Below are 17582 nucleotides of genomic sequence, written 5' to 3' on the forward strand. Positions count from 1 at the left end.
CCAAAAAACACAAAATAATAAATGCTGGAGAGGTTGTGGAGAGACTGGAACACTTATACACTGTTGGTCAGAATGTAAAATGGTACAACCATTTTAGAAATCGATTTGGTGCTTCCTTAAAAAGCTAAAAATAGAAGTAGCATACAATCCAGCTATCCCGCTCCTTGGAATATATCCTTGAGAAATAAGAGCGGTCACACGAATAGATATATGCACACTCATGTTCACTGCAGCACTGTTCACAATAGCAAAAAGATGGAAACAACCTAGGTGCCCATTAATGGACGAATGGATAAACAAATTATGGTATATCCACATAATAGAATACTATGCAACGATAAAGAGCAACGATGAAGCCATGAAGCATTGTATAATACGGAGGAAGCTGGCACTTATTATGCTGAGTGAATTTAGTCAGTCACAGAAGGACAAACACTGTATAAGACTACTATTATAAGAACTCAAGAAAAGATTTAAAAACAGAAGAAAACATCCTTTGATGGTTACGAGGGTGGAGAGGGAGGGTGAGGGTTATTTATTAACTAGATAGTAGATAAGAATCATCTTAGGCGAAGGGAAGGACAGCACACACTACAGGGGAAGTCAGCACAACTGGACTAAACCAAAGCTAAGAAGTCTCCTGAATACAATCAAATACTTTGAGAGACAGAGTAGCAGGGGTAGGGGTTTGGGGACCCTGATTTCAGGAGACATCTAGGTCAACTGGCATAACAAAGCTTATCAAGAAAATGTTCTTCATCCTACCTCAGTGAGTGGCATCTGGGATCTTAAAAGCTTACAAGCAGCCATCTAAGATGCATCAATTGGTCCCAACCACCTGGAGTAAAGGAGAATGAAGAACACCAAAGACACAAGGGAAGTATTAGCCCAAGAGACAGAAAGGGCCACAGAAACCAGAGACTTCATCAGCCTGAGACCAGAAGAACTAGATGGTGCCCGGCTACCACCAATGGCCACCCCAACAGGGAATACAACAGAGAGTCCTGGATGGAGCAGGAGAAAGGTGGGGTGCAGAACTCAAATTTTAGTAAGCAGACCAGATTTAATGGTCTGACTGAGACTGGAGGAACCCCAGAAAGCATGGCCCCCAGATTCTCTATCAGCCAGAAATAAAACAATTTCCGAGGCCAACTCTTCAGACAGGGATTGGACTGGACTGTGGGACATAAAGTGATACTCGTGAGGACTGTGCCTCTTAGCTCAAGTAGGTACAAGAGACTAAATGGGCAGCTTCTGTACGGAGGTGAGATGGGAAGGCAGGGAGGGTTAGGAGCTGTTTGAATGGACACTGGGAATCAGGGGTGGAAAGGAGGAGTGTGCTATCGCAGAATGGGGTGAGCAATTAGGGTCACATAACAATGTATGTATAACATTTCATATGGGAGACTAACTTGAAATGTAAACTTCATTTAAACTACAACAATTAAAAAAAAAGGTATGAATAATTTTTACTCTGGCAATTCCACTTGTAGGAATTTATGCTAAGGAAATACTGAAGGATGTGCACAAAGACTTAGTACCAGGATGTTCCCGGCAATGCTGTTTCTAACTGTGAAAACCTGAATCCGATCTCTAGGTCCAACAACAGGGTGCTCGTGAATAAAGCGTGGTGCAGAAATGCAATGGAACATGGCATGGATATTCAACACACTGTAGAAGTAAGTTTACTGGACACAGGAAGCCATACACAATATATTTAGTGAGAAAATTAGAATGTGCTTATAAAATATATCCTGAATGCCCTGGTGAAAAAAATCACTGAATTTTTGTAATAATACCAATTTTTGTAATAATGTACATTTATAGGAATATAGATGCTCAGAAAAAAAAACTGTATAAAGGTATACACCAAATTACAAATAGTGGTTTTTTCTGGATGGTAGTATTCTGGGTTTTCTTCTTTTTGCTATTTTCTGACCTTCTACAGCAACTCTATATTATTTGGGTAATAAAAATTATTTTAAAATAGAGAAAAGCACCAGACATGTCAGGGGCATGCGTGGTGACAGCTACTCACTGCTACCCCCCCGCCCCCACAGAGTCCCAAGAACCCTGGTCAGACTCGATGCCCCTGAAGTTTCACCAGGTTCTCAGGCGAAGTGTGGGCATGAGGAGGCGACCTCCTGGTATACCGTTTCTGTTCCACATCCTGGATATAAATCGACACCCGCTGTGTAGCTGAATCCATACTATTAATACTTATCTTTGAAGCCAGAGAGACTACACTATTTTTTGGGAAACAGATGCCAGTGCAGCAAAGTATCAAAGGGCTTTTCTGCATGATATATTGTCCTCACCCTTGGATGTCCTCATGCATGTCTTTGGTTATTGCTTTTTCTTATCAACTGTCACAGAGTAGTACTGTCTAGCCTTTCCAGGTTCCCACTCAGAGATTATGGATATAGACTCACACCGCCCAGTAACTGTCTAAATGCACCTTCCTTTTCAGCTTCAGTAGTTTCATTCATCTCTGAGGCTTCGTTTGCTACTTCCATGAGCCAACATGGAAGGTTCCCACCTGCTCCACAAACAACCACCTTCAGCTTGCCTCACGTGGGACATATCTCCTATTTTAAAATAAACCACTCTCAGTAGAGAAATACTACTATTTTTCTTTCAAATTATCAATGAAATAATTTAAACAGCAAGTGAAATATTTTCACATCTGGACATTAAGCAGGTCCTAGATCCCATAGATGACACCACTAAAATTTTAAAATCTAAAAATATTAAGTTTGGATAAACTACATCTATCAGGTATGACTTAAGAGCAATCCTGCTTCCTGGGGAGACGGGCTAGTGCTCCTCAAACTTTCAGTACAAACAACTCACCTGACTCAGGAGGTCTGGGGTGGGGCTGGGATTCTGCATTTCTAACAAGCTTTCAGGTGATGCTGGTCCCTGGACCACACTTTGAGTAGCAAGTTTTCCAGCCGGTGATGTCATATGCTCTGCCAGGCCAAAACAGCCTCTTGGGGCAGCTACAGAGCATGAAGCGAGTGGGACACCACTATCCACATCAGCTGACGGTCGGTGGCTCGGAGGCCGTGGCTGGCCTTTCCGCTGAGCGCTGCAAGACCTAGGCCTACCACAAATGACACACGCAGGCCTATGGCCCTCTTTATTAGTGTCACCATATAAACTACATGCTAAGTGGCGCCAGCCCTGATATAAAAGAGCAAGAACTCATTAGAAAGAGTGTCTCAAAACTTTCCTCAGAAAGTTAAATACAGAATTACCATATGATCCAGCAATGTCACTCATATCTATGTATTATATGTTAGGTATATATTAATGTATTTAGTAAGAAAATTATAATGTATGTGTGTGTAAATATATATTTTATATATATATATATATATATACCTCCAAAAGGTTTGAAACAGACACAAATACTTGTACACCAATGTTCACTGCAGCACTATTCACAATAGCCAAAAGCTGGAAACAACCTAAATGCCCATCAACAAATGAATGGATACACAAAATGTGGTACATATATACAATGGACTATTACTCAGTCATAAAGAGAAATGAAGTTCTGATTCATGTTATGATATGGATGAACCCTGAAAATAGGCTGAGTGAAGTAAGTCAGACACAAAAGGAGAAACATTATACGATCCCACTTACTTGAACTATCCAGAATAGGCAAACGCATACAGACTAAAGCTGATTAGTGGCTACCTGGGGCTGGGGGAGGGGAAAGAAGACCTACACTGGAGGAGCACTGAGTCTGTGTTAGCGGTGATGAGAAAATTTAGAAATGGACAGTGGTGATGGTTACACAACCTGGTGAATGTAATTAATGACAACAAATTGTGCACATAAAAATGGTTGAAATGGAAACTATTTTGTTACATGTATTTTACCACCTACAAAAAAAGAGTAAACCTGGAAAGAATCTATAAAGGCATACATCAAGTTATGAACAGCAGTTGTTTCTGAGTGGTAGGATTCTGAGTTTTCTTCTTTTTGCTTATCTGTGGTGAGCCAGACTCACCACAGAGAACTTGAAATCTCAACGCTTGGGGCTGCAAGAAGAGCTTCCAGCGGCAGGGCCCCCTCTCCACTGTTAGGGAAGCTGGAGTGAGGCCAGTGCATTCTTGAGAGGGGAGAAGAAGCCTTAGGGCACGCTCCCACACAGGTATGGGGCAGCAGCTGTAGATGACCCCGGTGTCTGTCTCAGGGAACGTGACAGCTATATCTGAGTAAAAGCTTTAATCCTACAGTCTACTTGGAAGGCAGAGCTACAAGGGAGAACGGGCTGGACAAGGAAATCAGACTGATGTTTCCTTTCCGTGAGCACAGCGTTTTAGTGGCTTCTCACTGGTCTCTGCAGCCACGGCCACACACTGAGGTGGTAAGTGCTGTCAGTGGGGCAATGTCAAACGCAAGGGCCCTCACAGACAGCCTGCCTCCAACCACTGAGAGTGACGGCAGCTGTGCAGCAGCAGCTCACCCTAAATCTCATGTGCCAATGGTCCAGCACATGAACGTCACTGTTGTGCTGAAACATGGTCTTAAACATAGTAAAAACGGCAACAGTTCTTATTTGAGGTTCATTTGCCAGAAGTGGCACCCTGAGGCACTCCAAGCTCTGCAGAGCAGTAAAGCAGAAATTCAAAATCCTATAATTTCCCTGCATTTTGAAACTGGTATATGATTTCCCCATTGCTTTTATTTGTTTTATATAAACTGCTGGGTTTACAACTGTACGGCAAACACCATCAGTATTACTAATAAGCCCTTTGGAAACTGAGGAAGCAGGATATGAATGAAAGTTGTGACTGACCTAAACTGAGATACTTAAGCTCTCTTGTTAAGTCTGTTCCTAAAGAGTATTACCATCCACAGCTAACTTGGTCTGAAAGGCTAGTTTAGAGAACATCGGTGACTTTCATTTTGATGCTTTTACTGCAGTAGGGGTGTGAAGCTGGGGATGGAGTACGTGGATTTTTGAGTCATTTTGCAAACTACGTACAGTGCCAATTCCATGCTGATCACGAAATTAAGCAAGTTCAAGGTTAAAATTGTTGTTCATAAGATTTAATAAATTGATTTATGTTTTGTCTCTACTTACGGACTACGACTCTGAAAGAATATTTGTTCCGAGAATCATGAATGGGGAAAGTATTGCACAGAGAAAAAAAGAAAATATGAAATTTACAAATGGCTCAAAGTTAAATTGGCTACTATCACCTCTTCCAAAATACTGATCTTCCTTTTTTTTTGGAGACGTGATAAGAACTGGTTCTAAAATGAGTAAAGTCCGTCTATAAGATACCATCTCCTCTAATAAAAACAGAAAGGAAGAATGGGGTGAGCGGTTGGGGTCTCATAACAATGTATGTAAAAAAAAAAAAATTCTGTATGGGAGACGAACTTCAAATGTAAACTTCATTTAATTACAACAATAAAAAGAAAAAAACAGAAAGGAAATAATTTTCATTAACCTAGGTCTGAATATAGCTGTTGGAAATTGAGTCACAGGTCATTATGTATTCAGATATTCCCCATCAGTGATTAGTTCTACCATATGCAATCATACCTTTCAACTGCTGCTTTTAAAACCCACTGCCGTGGATTCCAACTCACAGTGACCCTATAGGACAAAGTAGAACTGCCCCATAGAGTTTCCAAAGCCGTAATCTTTATGGAAGCAGACTGCCACATCTTTCCCCCACGGTGCAGCTGGTGGGTTTGAACCACCGACCTTTCAGTCAGCAGCTGAGTGCTTTAACCACTGTGCCACCAGAGCTCCCCAGACAAGCTACCCTTGCTGTCCGACTCATAACAACCCTATAGGACAGAGCAGAACTGCCCCATAGGATTTCCAAGGAGCTGCTGGTGGATTTGAACTGCCGACCTTTCAGTCAGCAGCTGAACTCATAACCACTGTGCCACCAGGGCTCCAGAGGAAGCTACAGTACCTTGCAATTAACCCAAACGGCTCAACTTGCCTATTTAAAAAACACTGGCAATCCACCTGACTCTTTCCCACAAGATGCGTGTGTACATGGCCCAAAGCAGAAGCCAGGCCTGGCTGGGGCTGTCCTCAAGGATGGCTCACAGACCTGGCGGCCCCAGGAAGCTGAGGGGCAGTATTCCATCAGACCCACAGTCTGTGGGAGCTCTGTGCCTGCATGGTGAACATGAGCAGGAACCAGGAACGCGACCTGAGTCATGGGAAGGACAGAGCAGGACATTGGAAAAAGAAACCCACTGCCATCAAGTCAATTCTGACTTATGGTGATCCCATGTGTTATAGAGTAGAACTGCTCCATAGGGTTTTCTTGGCTGTAATATCTACAAGAGCAGATTGCCAGGAATTTTTTCTGCAGGACCACTTGGTGGGTTTGATCCATCAACCTTTAGGTTAGCAGTGGAGCGCAAGACATTTGTGCCACCCAGGGACCCTGGAAAAACAAAACGAGGGTAAAAACGGAGGAGGCCGGGAGTCTGAGGCCAGAGCAGGTTGAAGAATGGGTCCCGCCCCCCCATCCTGTGCCTTTTTTGCACAGTGTGGTACTGCCTGCTGGACTCAAATAAGCAGAGTACACACAGTTCATGGCCCTTTCTCCCTAATTTCCACAGACAGAATTCCTCGGGGGACCTCCAGGGGGCTGAGACGCCCTCCGTATCACCTGGACTGGCCCTTTACCATTTGTGCTTTGAAAAATACAAAGGGGCAGATCTCTGGCAGTTGTAAGGTGCTGGGTTAAGAGTTAATGAGTACATCAGACCTTTGAGAAGGAACAGTTTTAGGGTAGGAATTAGAAGGGCAAATAGAGAAGACTCCTGGGGAACAGCCTCAAATAGAGAAAATTAGTGAACTCGTTGACTACTTCACACTGGTCTCACTCTGGGACTAGAGACTCTCAAGGAGGGTTATATTGTCCTAAAAATATCATTTGGAGCTGCCAGCATCTTCAAACAGCAATTCTTCAAGTATGATTATAATTTTTATTTGAATGAAAATAGTCAATGCTATATGATGGGAATTTCATTTGCATTGTGTGGCACAGTTCATTTTTTTCCTGGTATAATTACTATTTTTTCTTTACTCTGTTTATAAGATTTTCCCTTTTATTTAAATCCTTCAAGAATGCAAACTGTATACAGTGGCTTGATGATATTCTAACTGGTGTTCTAGAAAAGCAGTCTAAAATTCTGAGAGCATAAGTTCAATTATCTTCCTTAAGAAGCATGATTTTTTGAGATCTTCTGAGCACCAACAGTGAGTTTAGGTTTTCAGAAAACAGAAAGAAAAAGCCCATCCACTCTGCCAATCTAGAAAAGGCAAATGGAACTGAACCTTCAAAACCTGAAAAAATCCATCCAAACAAAACAAAATCATCTTTTAAAGAAGCCTCTTAGCCACACCTCACAGTTGGACAGAGGGTAAATGACACCGTTACTGGATGTGTGATTCTGTGATCTGTGAGGCTGAGGAAAAAGCAGGCTGCGCAATGACCTGTGTGCCCTCCCCACACCACCCCTTGTCCGTGTCCTGGAGGCAGGGGGGAGAAAGAAGCTGCTGCCTCTCACCACGCCATCTCTACAGCAACAGACTCAAAGGAAGCTCACAGCACCCAGATGCTTGGATTGACTCTGAACAGTCCAAGCTTCAGGATTAACACCACAGACCACCAGAGAGGATGCCTGCCATCTGGATTCTTAATTGGGGTCAAAGAGAAAGCAAATAGAAAAGGGACAGACTCTCCAGTTACCCCCTCCTTTCCAGTCCTCCTTCTTCCCTGAGTCTCTTCTTAGAGCAGTTTGTAAGGCAGTCAAAACCTCACCATCCCAGACCTTCTGGAAGGGCCTTCAGAAGCCATCCAGCCCAATCACCTTGTTCCACACAGGAGGAAACAGGCCCACAGAGGGTAAGTGACTTGCCCAGGAGTACATGGCTAGTTCATGGCGGAACCAGGACTAGAACCTAGGACACCTGATGCCCATGCCTTTGCTTTTGCACCCTTCTGTAGGTGATGGCCCATCTGTTTCCCCCATCAGGGGCAGGCGGCAGGAGGAAGTGCGTGGGAAGTAGCCCCCTGCATTCTGAGGGAAAGACGACGACCAAGTAGAGTGGCTGGTGCTCTCTGGAGGAAGCCCTCATGACAATTAGTGATGACGGAATCAACTACGGACAAAGGCAGCTCTGCCGCTAGCTCACCCCAAGAAAGTATTTACGATCCTGTGAGCTCAGAACAAATGGGTAGATGATGATGTGACTGTTGAGTAAGAACCACTCTAAGACATAGAAACGTCCGCTTCTCAATACTGAGCGGTTAGAATTGCAATCAGGAACCAGGAATTACTCAGAAACAGGCCAGCCAGTTGAGAGAAGCTGACAGTGAGATGCAGGGTGGCTCCCAGGACCAACAAATGGGGACTGTGGAAAAATGGCTGCAGTCAAGCCCTCTGGGCCTCTGGTCACACAGAGGTGCCAGCACTGAGTGACTGTCAGGGTGGGTGACCCTACGACTGAATCATTCAGCATAAATAGTCAGCTTACTAAGTTTCTCTCTACTCAGCACCCTGAGCAAGATCGTCTCGTTTATGGCAAAAAGTTATTTTTAAAATCTACTTGGAAAATGCTTTTTCTTACTGCAGCTCTGTCAAGTCTATGTTTTAAAGGACAGATTTAAGACTCCAGACTTTTTCTTTTTTTCCAGAAAGGGTCCACTGTTATCTCTCATCGACTATCCAAGGCCTCCCTGAGTATGGGCATGGATGGATTTATGCTCCTGGCTGAGAGGAAAGGCAGGCCAGGCAACACCTGGGGCAGACAGCCAGGTGCCCACCAGTATCCACTCTCCTCTGCTTCCTTATGAACAGAACCCTGACTGTACTGGCAGCAACAAATCTTCCAAAAATATATTACATTTCCCAGACTCCCTTGCAAATAGGGATAAACATGTGACCAAGATCTAGCCAACAGGGATAAGAGAAATTCCCAGGTAGCGTCTCTGGTAAAACTCCTTAAAAAGGGGGATGACTCAGCGGCAGGTGCCATTTGCCCTTCCCTTTCCTTTCCTTTCCTCCTGTCTAGAAGAAGGATGAGCTGGCTGTAGCAGAGGCAGCCATACTGTAACTCTGAGGCAACCCAGGGAATGGAAACTAAAAGCTGAGAATGGTAAACCAGAAAGATTAAAGGAGCCTCCACATTGGACCTGTACTGCCTCCTCTGGATTTTTTTAATATTGGAGGAAAACAAACCCCTACTTGTTTAAGCCAAGTGAAACACATAGACAGACTCATTCAAGACGAGGCCCTGCCATTGAGGTGTAATGTAAGGCAAGAACCCCCAAGTAGTTAAAGTGAAAGGAAGAGCAATAACACGGTGTTGATCCCAGGTGCACTAAGAGAAATCCCAGCTTAGAAACCACAATTAAGTAATGGAGAGGAGAACATCCCAAACCAAATTAAGGGCCTCACTGACGAGAGCGGTGCTTTGCTGTGACCCAGAGGATTGATTTGAGAGCTACAAATTGAGTAAAGGCTTCAGGCAAGTATTTTATAAAAATCATTCTTAAAAAAAATGTAGCCTCTGGGCAAAACTGAGAGGAATAAGGACGGCAGCATAGAGAGAGAGTTCAAAAGAGTGTTCTCTGATTTTAGGGATGAGAAAGCTTCGGGGAATGAGTGCAAAACACTGGAGCATGATTCTCATTATTACTAATGGTTCTTAATAACTAAGGGGCAACATTCCGTCTCCAGTTGGCTGAGATGATCAGAAATTGCTCGTTGCAGTTATACTAATAACAAAATATAATTTGACACTAAATTACAATTCCAGATCTACAGCTTTCTGCACAGTCTCTTACTGCAAAAGAAAACTAATCCTGAACGTCAATAAACAGAATAATCCAATTAAGTGTCTCTCCACTTGGGAACTATTCAGAATTGAGAGTTTAGCAGGATAGTGAGGTAGGCAAAACAATGCAGTATTTACCGATTCAAAAAATCAGGGCTTTTATTGTAAGAATTATTTTTTATTTTAAAATAAGTATTCAATCAATCTGACTGGATTTGGTCACGTATGTAGTGCTCTTAATGACTGTAAATTATTTCTAGACATGAGACAATTTCCTGCAAACAGATTTACTTGTAATTTAGTATTAAATAAAGCACCCTTTTATGCTTAGTGTCTTAAAAACATATTTGTAGTCATTTTTACCACATACAATAATCACCTATAAGCTAGGAATTATGAATAAAGAAAGAAAGATTGTTAAAAATGTCTATATTCTTTTTGGCTACACTGAATGAAGAAATGATAGCTAAACTCCGTAATTATAACCTACATTGGTATTGCTACTGACATACTTTGCAGGATTTTGTCACAGATGGCAGTTCCCCCCATACTGGGAAGGGAATGATACTTGTCTGCAGATGCAGAAATACAAAGGAGGAAATGTGCCAACAGACGAGTTGGGGCCATGCCACGGATCCAGTGAATGTGCTTCAAGTGACCTGCTAGCAGAGTGCCTGCCCACAATAACAAGTTGCCATCCAGTCAATTCTGACTTATGGCAACCCCACGTCTGTCACAGTAGAACTGTGCTCCACAGGGTTTTCAATGGCTGATTGTTGAGAACTAGATTGCTAGGCCGTTCTTCCAAGATGCCTCTGGGTGGACTTGATGTGCTAACCTTTCAGTTAGCAGCTGAGCCCATTAACCATCTGCACCACCCAGAGACTCCAGAGTACCTGCTGCTGTTGTTGTTAGCTGCTGACAAGTCAGCCCCTGATTCATGGTGACCCCATGCACAACAGGATCGAACTGTTGTGATCCATAGGGTTTTTACTGGCTGATTTTTTGGAACTAGATTGCCGGGCCTTTCTTCCTAGTCTGTCTTAGTCTGGAAGCTCTGCTGAAATCTGTTCAGCATCATAGCAACACACAAGCCTCCACTGACAGATGGGTGATGGTTGTACATTGGCCGGGAATTGAACACAGGTCTCCGCATCGAAGGTCAGAATTTTACCACTGAACTACCACTGCTCTCTAGAATATCTGTAAAAAACCTGTTGCCATTGAGTCGATTTCGACTCATAGCAACACTGTAGGACAGAGTAGAGCTGTCCCATAGGGTTTCCAAGGAGCACCTGGTGGATTCAAACTGCCGACCGTTTGGAGAGCAGCCAAACTCTTAACCACTACACCACCAAGGTTTCCAAGAGCAGCTGTAGGGAGCAGGTATTTGATAAATGTTTGATGAATGAATGAATGATTTCAGACTCTTCGGAGAAGGTGTTTCGAGAAGTATATGTGCTGATAAAGCCTGGCTAGATCCTTCAGGCTGAATGTCCATAGGGAAAGTACTGGCATAGCTAGTACTGAAATCATGGTACAATCAAATTCTCGAAGAAAAGCCTCTACTTGCAGAATGAGAACATTCTTCTCCCATTTTTTGGCAAGGACAGCTTTGGTGATTCTTACTTACTATTAAAGCATATATCACGTAGACGGCAGCAGAGGCACTGACCCCTCGGGGAACTGTTTAAGACAATGCTGAAGGATATTTAAGAGATACTTACTGCTGGCGGAGGACATGTGGCTGTAGTCTGACCTGAAACACAAAACCTCAGCGTCAGCAGGATTATACAGTGTTTTTCTTTATCCAGTAATTTATTCCAACTAGAAATTTAAACAATCAGTAGCATTTAACTGGTAAAGAAATGTCACTAATTACTGTAGTGCTGAGGTTTGACTTGTGCAAGAGTCAAGTTATATCTGAATTCAAAAGCAAAACTTCACTGGCAGTACCTTAAGAAGTTAAACACAGAGTTATCATCTGACCCAGCAATTCTATTACTGAGTGTATACCCCGAAGAATTAAAACAGGTATTCAAAAAATACTTGTATATGGATGTTGATAGTAGCATTATTCCTAACAGCCAAAAGGTGGACCCACCCAAATGTCCATCAACAGAAGAATGGATAAACAAAATGTGGTGTACCCACAGAATGGAATATTATTCAGCCATAAGCAAGAATGAGGAACTGATGCATGAGCCAATGGGGATGAACCTCGACAAAAATATGCTGAGTCAAAGAAGACATACACAAAATGTCACATATTGGATGATTCCATTTATATGAAAAATTCAGATCGAAAGCAGATTAGTGATTGCCAGGGGCTGGAGAGAGAGGGGAACAGGGAGCAATACTTAATGGGTATGGGGTCTTCTTTGGGGGTAAAGAAACCATTTTGGATCTTGATAAGGATGATGGTTGCACATCATTATGAAGATAATGCCACAGAATTGTACACTTTAAAATGGTTAATTTCAGGTTATGTGAGTTTTACCTTGTTATGGATTCAACTGTGTCCCCCCAAAATATGTGTTGTAAATCTCACCCTCTATGCCTGTGGTTATAATCACAGTTGGGAATGGGTTGTCTCTGTTATGTTAATGGGACAGGATTAGCGTAGGGTGTATCATGAGTCAATCTCTTAGGATTAAACAAAAGCTAGCAAGCAGAGATGGGGGAAAATTGATGCCAAGCCACACGGAAACCTCCAAAGAACCAGGAAACAGAAGCCGAAGAGTCAAGGACCTTCCCCCAGAGCTGACAGGAAGAGAAAGCCTTCCCCTAGAGGTGGCACCCTGAATTTGGACTTCCAGCCTCCTGAACTGTGAGAAAATAAATTTCTGTTTGTTAAACCCATCCACTTGTGGTATTTCTGTTATAGCAGGACTAGATGACTAATACAGAATTTGGTACTGAGAGTGGGGTGCTGATCTAGTAAAAACAAAAAACTCATTGCCGTCAAGTCGATTCTAACTCATAGTGAACCTACAGGACAGAGCAGAACTGCTCCATAGGGTTTCCTAGGAGTGGCTGGTGGATTCGAACTTCTTACCTTTTGGTTAGCAGCCGAATGCTTAACCACCATGCCACCAGTCGAAATCGACTCGACAGCAGCTGGTACAGGTTCAGTATGCCTGTGGTTATAATCCCATTTGGGAATGGATTGTCTTTGTTATGTTCATGAGGCAGGATTAGTGTAGGGCATATCTTAAATCATTCTCTTTTGAGATATAAAAGAGATTAAACACAAGCTAGCAAGCTGAGATGGGGGAAAAGAGATGCCACGCTAGATGAATAATGCCCAGGAGAAGAAGCTCAGAAGAGATCTCCAGAGCTGACAGAGAGAAAGCCCTCCCCGCTAGAGCTGGCATCCTGAATTCAGACTTCTAGCCTCCTAAACTGTGAGAAAATAAATTTTCATTTGTTAAAGCCATCACTTGTGGTATTTCTGTTACAGCAGCACTAGATAACTAAGATATACCTCAATAAAAAAAATGTTTTTTAAAAAGCAAAACTTGAAAGCTATTTTAGAAAACGGGTTCTTCATACTAGCTCTGTGAGCCCCCCAGATGGGATTCTGGAGGTCCCTGACCATCTACAAGTACTGGCAAATTTTGAAACAGATGCTTATTTTTCTGGGGAGAAGTTCAAAGTTTTTAATAGATCTTCAAGGGGTTCATGACTCCCTAAAAGGTTAAAAAAACAGCTGCCATCAAGTCAACTCCAACTCATGTTGACTCCATGTGTGCTGGAGTAGAATTGTGCTCCATAGGGTTTTCAATGGCTAATTTTCAGAAGTAGAATGCCAGGCCTTTCTTCTGAGGTGTCTCTGAGTGGACTTGAACCTCCAAGATTTTGATTAGCAGCTGAGTGCGTTAACCTACCTACCCCCAAAGGGTTAAACCACTGCAAATGGACATTCTTCAAATGCTGACACCACATCCTGGGGAGATGTTTCTATGCTGACGTGAGCAGTGAGAGGAGTAAGGGAGGCTTAGCCATGAAGGCTTCTGCATTAAGGAATGGCTAACAGTCAGGAAACATGAAGGTGCATGCTGATTTGACACATTTCAGTTCCATCTGAGAAGCACCCTGCTGGATATTAGGGTAACAGGATGTAAGTTGTGATAGGAAAAGGGAAAAGGAAGGGCTAGGGGCAGGGAGGAGTCCCTGCGTGGGGCAACCAGTTAAGCGCTGGGCTCTGAAAGGTTGGTGGTTCGAAACTACCCACAGGCATCTTAGAAGAAAGGCCTGGCAATCTGCTTCTGAAAGATTACAGCCTTTAAAACTCTATGGAGCAGTTCTACTCTGCACACATGGGGTCACCATGAGTTTGACTCTACAGCAACTACCAACAACAAGAGGCAGGGTAAAATTACCCATCCTGCTCCTATGCTGAAAAGTCAGCACCTGGCATTCGGCCTCTGTGAGAATGGGAGTTTGGCCAAGGATGTGCCTTACTTACTCTGCCAAGTTTCTGCCTTACTTGTGTGGCTGTTAAAACCTCCCTCTCTAACAATGTACTCAGTATAGAAGCTATCTTAGTTATCTAGTGCTGCTATAACAGAAATACCGCAAGTGGATGGCTTCAACAAAGAGAAAGTTATTCTCTCACAGTCTAGGAGGCTAGAAGGGCGAATTCAGGGTGTCAGCTCCAGGAGAAGGCTATCTCTCTCTTCGGCTCTGGGGGAAGGTCCTTGTCATCAATCTTCCCCTAGTCTAGGAGCTTGTCAGCATAGGGACCCTGGGTCCAAAGGACGCACTATTCTCCAGGCTCTTGTTTCTTGGTGGTATAAGGTCCCCCGTCTCTCTGCTTGCTTCTCTCTTTCATATTTCAAAAGACATTGGCTTAAAACACAACCTAATCTTGTAGACTGAGTCCTGCCTCATGAACGTAACTGCCGCTAATCCCATCTCATGAACATCGTAGAGATAGGAATTACAACAGATAGGAAAATAACATCAGATGAGAAAATGGTGGACAATGACACAATACTAGGAATCATGGCCTAGCCAAGTTGACAGACATTTTGGGGGGACAAAATTCAATCCATGACAGAAGCCACTGGTTTTCTCCCCACAGTGTCTCTAAGTCATTCTCAGTAGGAAATCCATCTCCTAGGCACACAGGTATTTATTCTGCCAAGGTGGCAGCTGGGGGACATAGGCAAATAGGCTGGTTCATTATGTTTAATTTTATAGATCTGCACTTGCTTTATTTACTTAGTCTCGTGTTGTCTTTCCGCAATCGTCCAATTTTCCCTCAATTGTCCTTCTTGCCACATTAACAAAAGTACATACAAAATATTCTTTAAAAAATTCTAACTAGTTAAAATAACCTACATCTCTCATGTATTGCATTGGACAAATATACTGCAAAAGACCTTTCCGAAGGGTTAAAAAGCAAAGATGTCAAGGAGGTGGGGCCAAGATGGCAGAGTAGTCAGATGCTTCTGGTGGTCCCTCTTACAACAAAGACCCAAAAAAACAAGTGAATCGATTATATACGACAATCTAGGATCCCTGAACATCAAAGGTAAAGTTGAGGAATCAGACTGAGTGGCAGGGGGAGGGAGAGATGGTTCAGAAGCAGCAAGGAGTTTCCACACCTGACCTGGCAGAAGCCGGAGCCCTTCCACCTGGATCAGCCTGGGGGTGAGTGGTGAGGCAGGCAAGCAGCAGCACTTGGGAGGCATTTTCCACACTGGGAGAGACCCAGTGGCACAGTCTACTCGGCCACCCAGAACCAGTGAGAAGCAGCCCTCGATCTGCAAAACATACGTATTTGGGTATGGCCTACAGCGCGGATAAAAAACACCCCCTTAGGGAAAAACCCTCTCTCCCATTTACCTCCTCACTCCCTGCTCTGCACGGGGTTCAGGACGGCTTCAGGGACTGCTGAGTCCCCTGGGCCAGAAGTAGGACCCGTCACACGGCCTGAACCATTCTCCTGGCCTTGGAGAGGGAACAAATTAACAAACAGGAGGAAAAAGTCAGCTCCCCTAAGCCAGGAACTCAGCGTAGGCACAGCTCCTTTGCCTAGGCACAGGCATAAGGGATCCACAGACTTTGAGTGTCTTTCCCCCTACATAGACTTGTGTGGGCCCATTTCAATTGCATAGGCCCTCAGTATCATAATACAACAGGGTATACACCTGAAGTCTAACTTCAACTGTTTCAGCTGTGAAGTGGTAGGTTTGTGACATCTGACACCACTCCACCCATTCAGCAGGGTCTTCACCTACCCACATCAGGGGCCTGAGGACTGGTGGCTCCACCCACGTCACCTAGCCACCTGCAATAGGGGCCCAAGAATAAGAGGTGCCCCTCAGAACTCACAGGTAACAACACTGGGTGCTCATAGTCCAGCTGGAAAACCTACCCACCTAAGTGCTCTAGGGAATGGGGATACGCTTTCCTCCTGGACACTCGGGGGCAGCTATCAGCCCCCTGACTTGCTCAGAGTGTGTCCCCCGGCTGCAGCCAGATGCCTGTGCCTACACCAATCACCCATGCCTGTCTAAGACTGTAGGTGAGAGCCTGCACCACACACTTGGTGGCTGGCTACCTGGACACCCGAGCTGAATCCACACAGGAGGAGTGGGCGGACTCCTGGGCTCACATACCTAGTAACAGATCTAACCACCTGGTGACAGGACATTAGAGCTTCAAAGGTGCCAATAATCAAACTAGCTCACGAGCAGCCTCTTTGGGAGTATCAAAACAAAACAAAACAAGAAGCCAGGACACAGTAAGCAAACATAAAATAAATAAATACAGTAACTTATTGATGGCTCAGAGACAACAGTCACTATCAAATCACATAAAGAGGCAGACCATGATGGCTTCAACAAACTCCCAAAATAAAGAATACAGAAATTTTCCAGAAGAAAATTTCTTGGGATTACCGGAGGCAGAATACAAAAGATTAATATACAGAACTCTTCAAGAGATCAGGAAGGATATTAGACAAAACACAGAACACGCAACAGAGGAACTTAAAAAGATAGAGAAGCACATAATGACAAATTTAATAGGCTGCAAGAATCCATAGAGAGACAACAATCAGAAATCCAGAAGATTAACAACAAAATTTCAGAATTAGGTAACTCAATAGAAAGTCATTGGAACAGAACTGAGGCAATGGAAGACAGAATTAGTGAGATTGAAGATAAAGCACTTGACACCAACTTATTTGAGGAAAAATCAGATAAAAGGATTTAAAAAAAATGAAGAAACCCTAAGAATTATGTGGGATTCTATCAAGAGGAATAACCTACGAGTGATTGGAGTTCTAGAACGGAGGGAGCGGGGGATAACAGAAAATACAGAGAGAACTGTTGAAGATTTGTTGGCAGAAAACTTCCCGGATATTGTGAAAGATGACAAGGTATCTATCCAAGATGCTCATCAAACCCCATATACGGTCACCAAGACATTATAATCAAACTTGCCAAAACCAAAGATAAAGAGAGAATTTTAAGAGTGGCTAGGAAAAAATGAAAAGTCATCTACAAAGGAGAGTCAATAAGAATAAGCTTGGACTACTCATCAGAAACCATGCAGGCAAGAAGGCAATGGGATGACATATATAAAGTCATGAAGGAAAAAAACTGCCAGCCAAGAATTATATATCCAGCAAAACTGTCTCTCAAATATGATGGTGAAATTAGGGCATTTCCAGATAAGCAGAAGTTTAGGGAATTTGCAAAACCCAAACCAAAATTACAAG

At 43.4% G+C, this 17582-nt stretch overlaps 1 protein-coding gene across 1 annotated transcript in view; it reads right to left on the reverse strand.

Annotated features, from left to right (window-relative positions):
• Positions 1 to 17582, reverse strand: part of FAM124A (family with sequence similarity 124 member A) — a 114529-nt gene that overhangs the window by 80500 nt on the left and 16447 nt on the right. Inside the window, exon 2 of the mRNA XM_004376565.1 lies at positions 11572 to 11603. Within this exon, the coding sequence (XP_004376622.1) occupies positions 11572 to 11603 (32 nt within the window). The remainder of the gene's footprint in view (positions 1 to 11571; positions 11604 to 17582) is intronic.

This window comes from Trichechus manatus, unplaced genomic scaffold, assembly GCF_000243295.1.
Source record: "Trichechus manatus latirostris isolate Lorelei unplaced genomic scaffold, TriManLat1.0 scaffold00044, whole genome shotgun sequence".
NCBI classification, from domain to species: domain Eukaryota; kingdom Metazoa; phylum Chordata; class Mammalia; order Sirenia; family Trichechidae; genus Trichechus; species Trichechus manatus.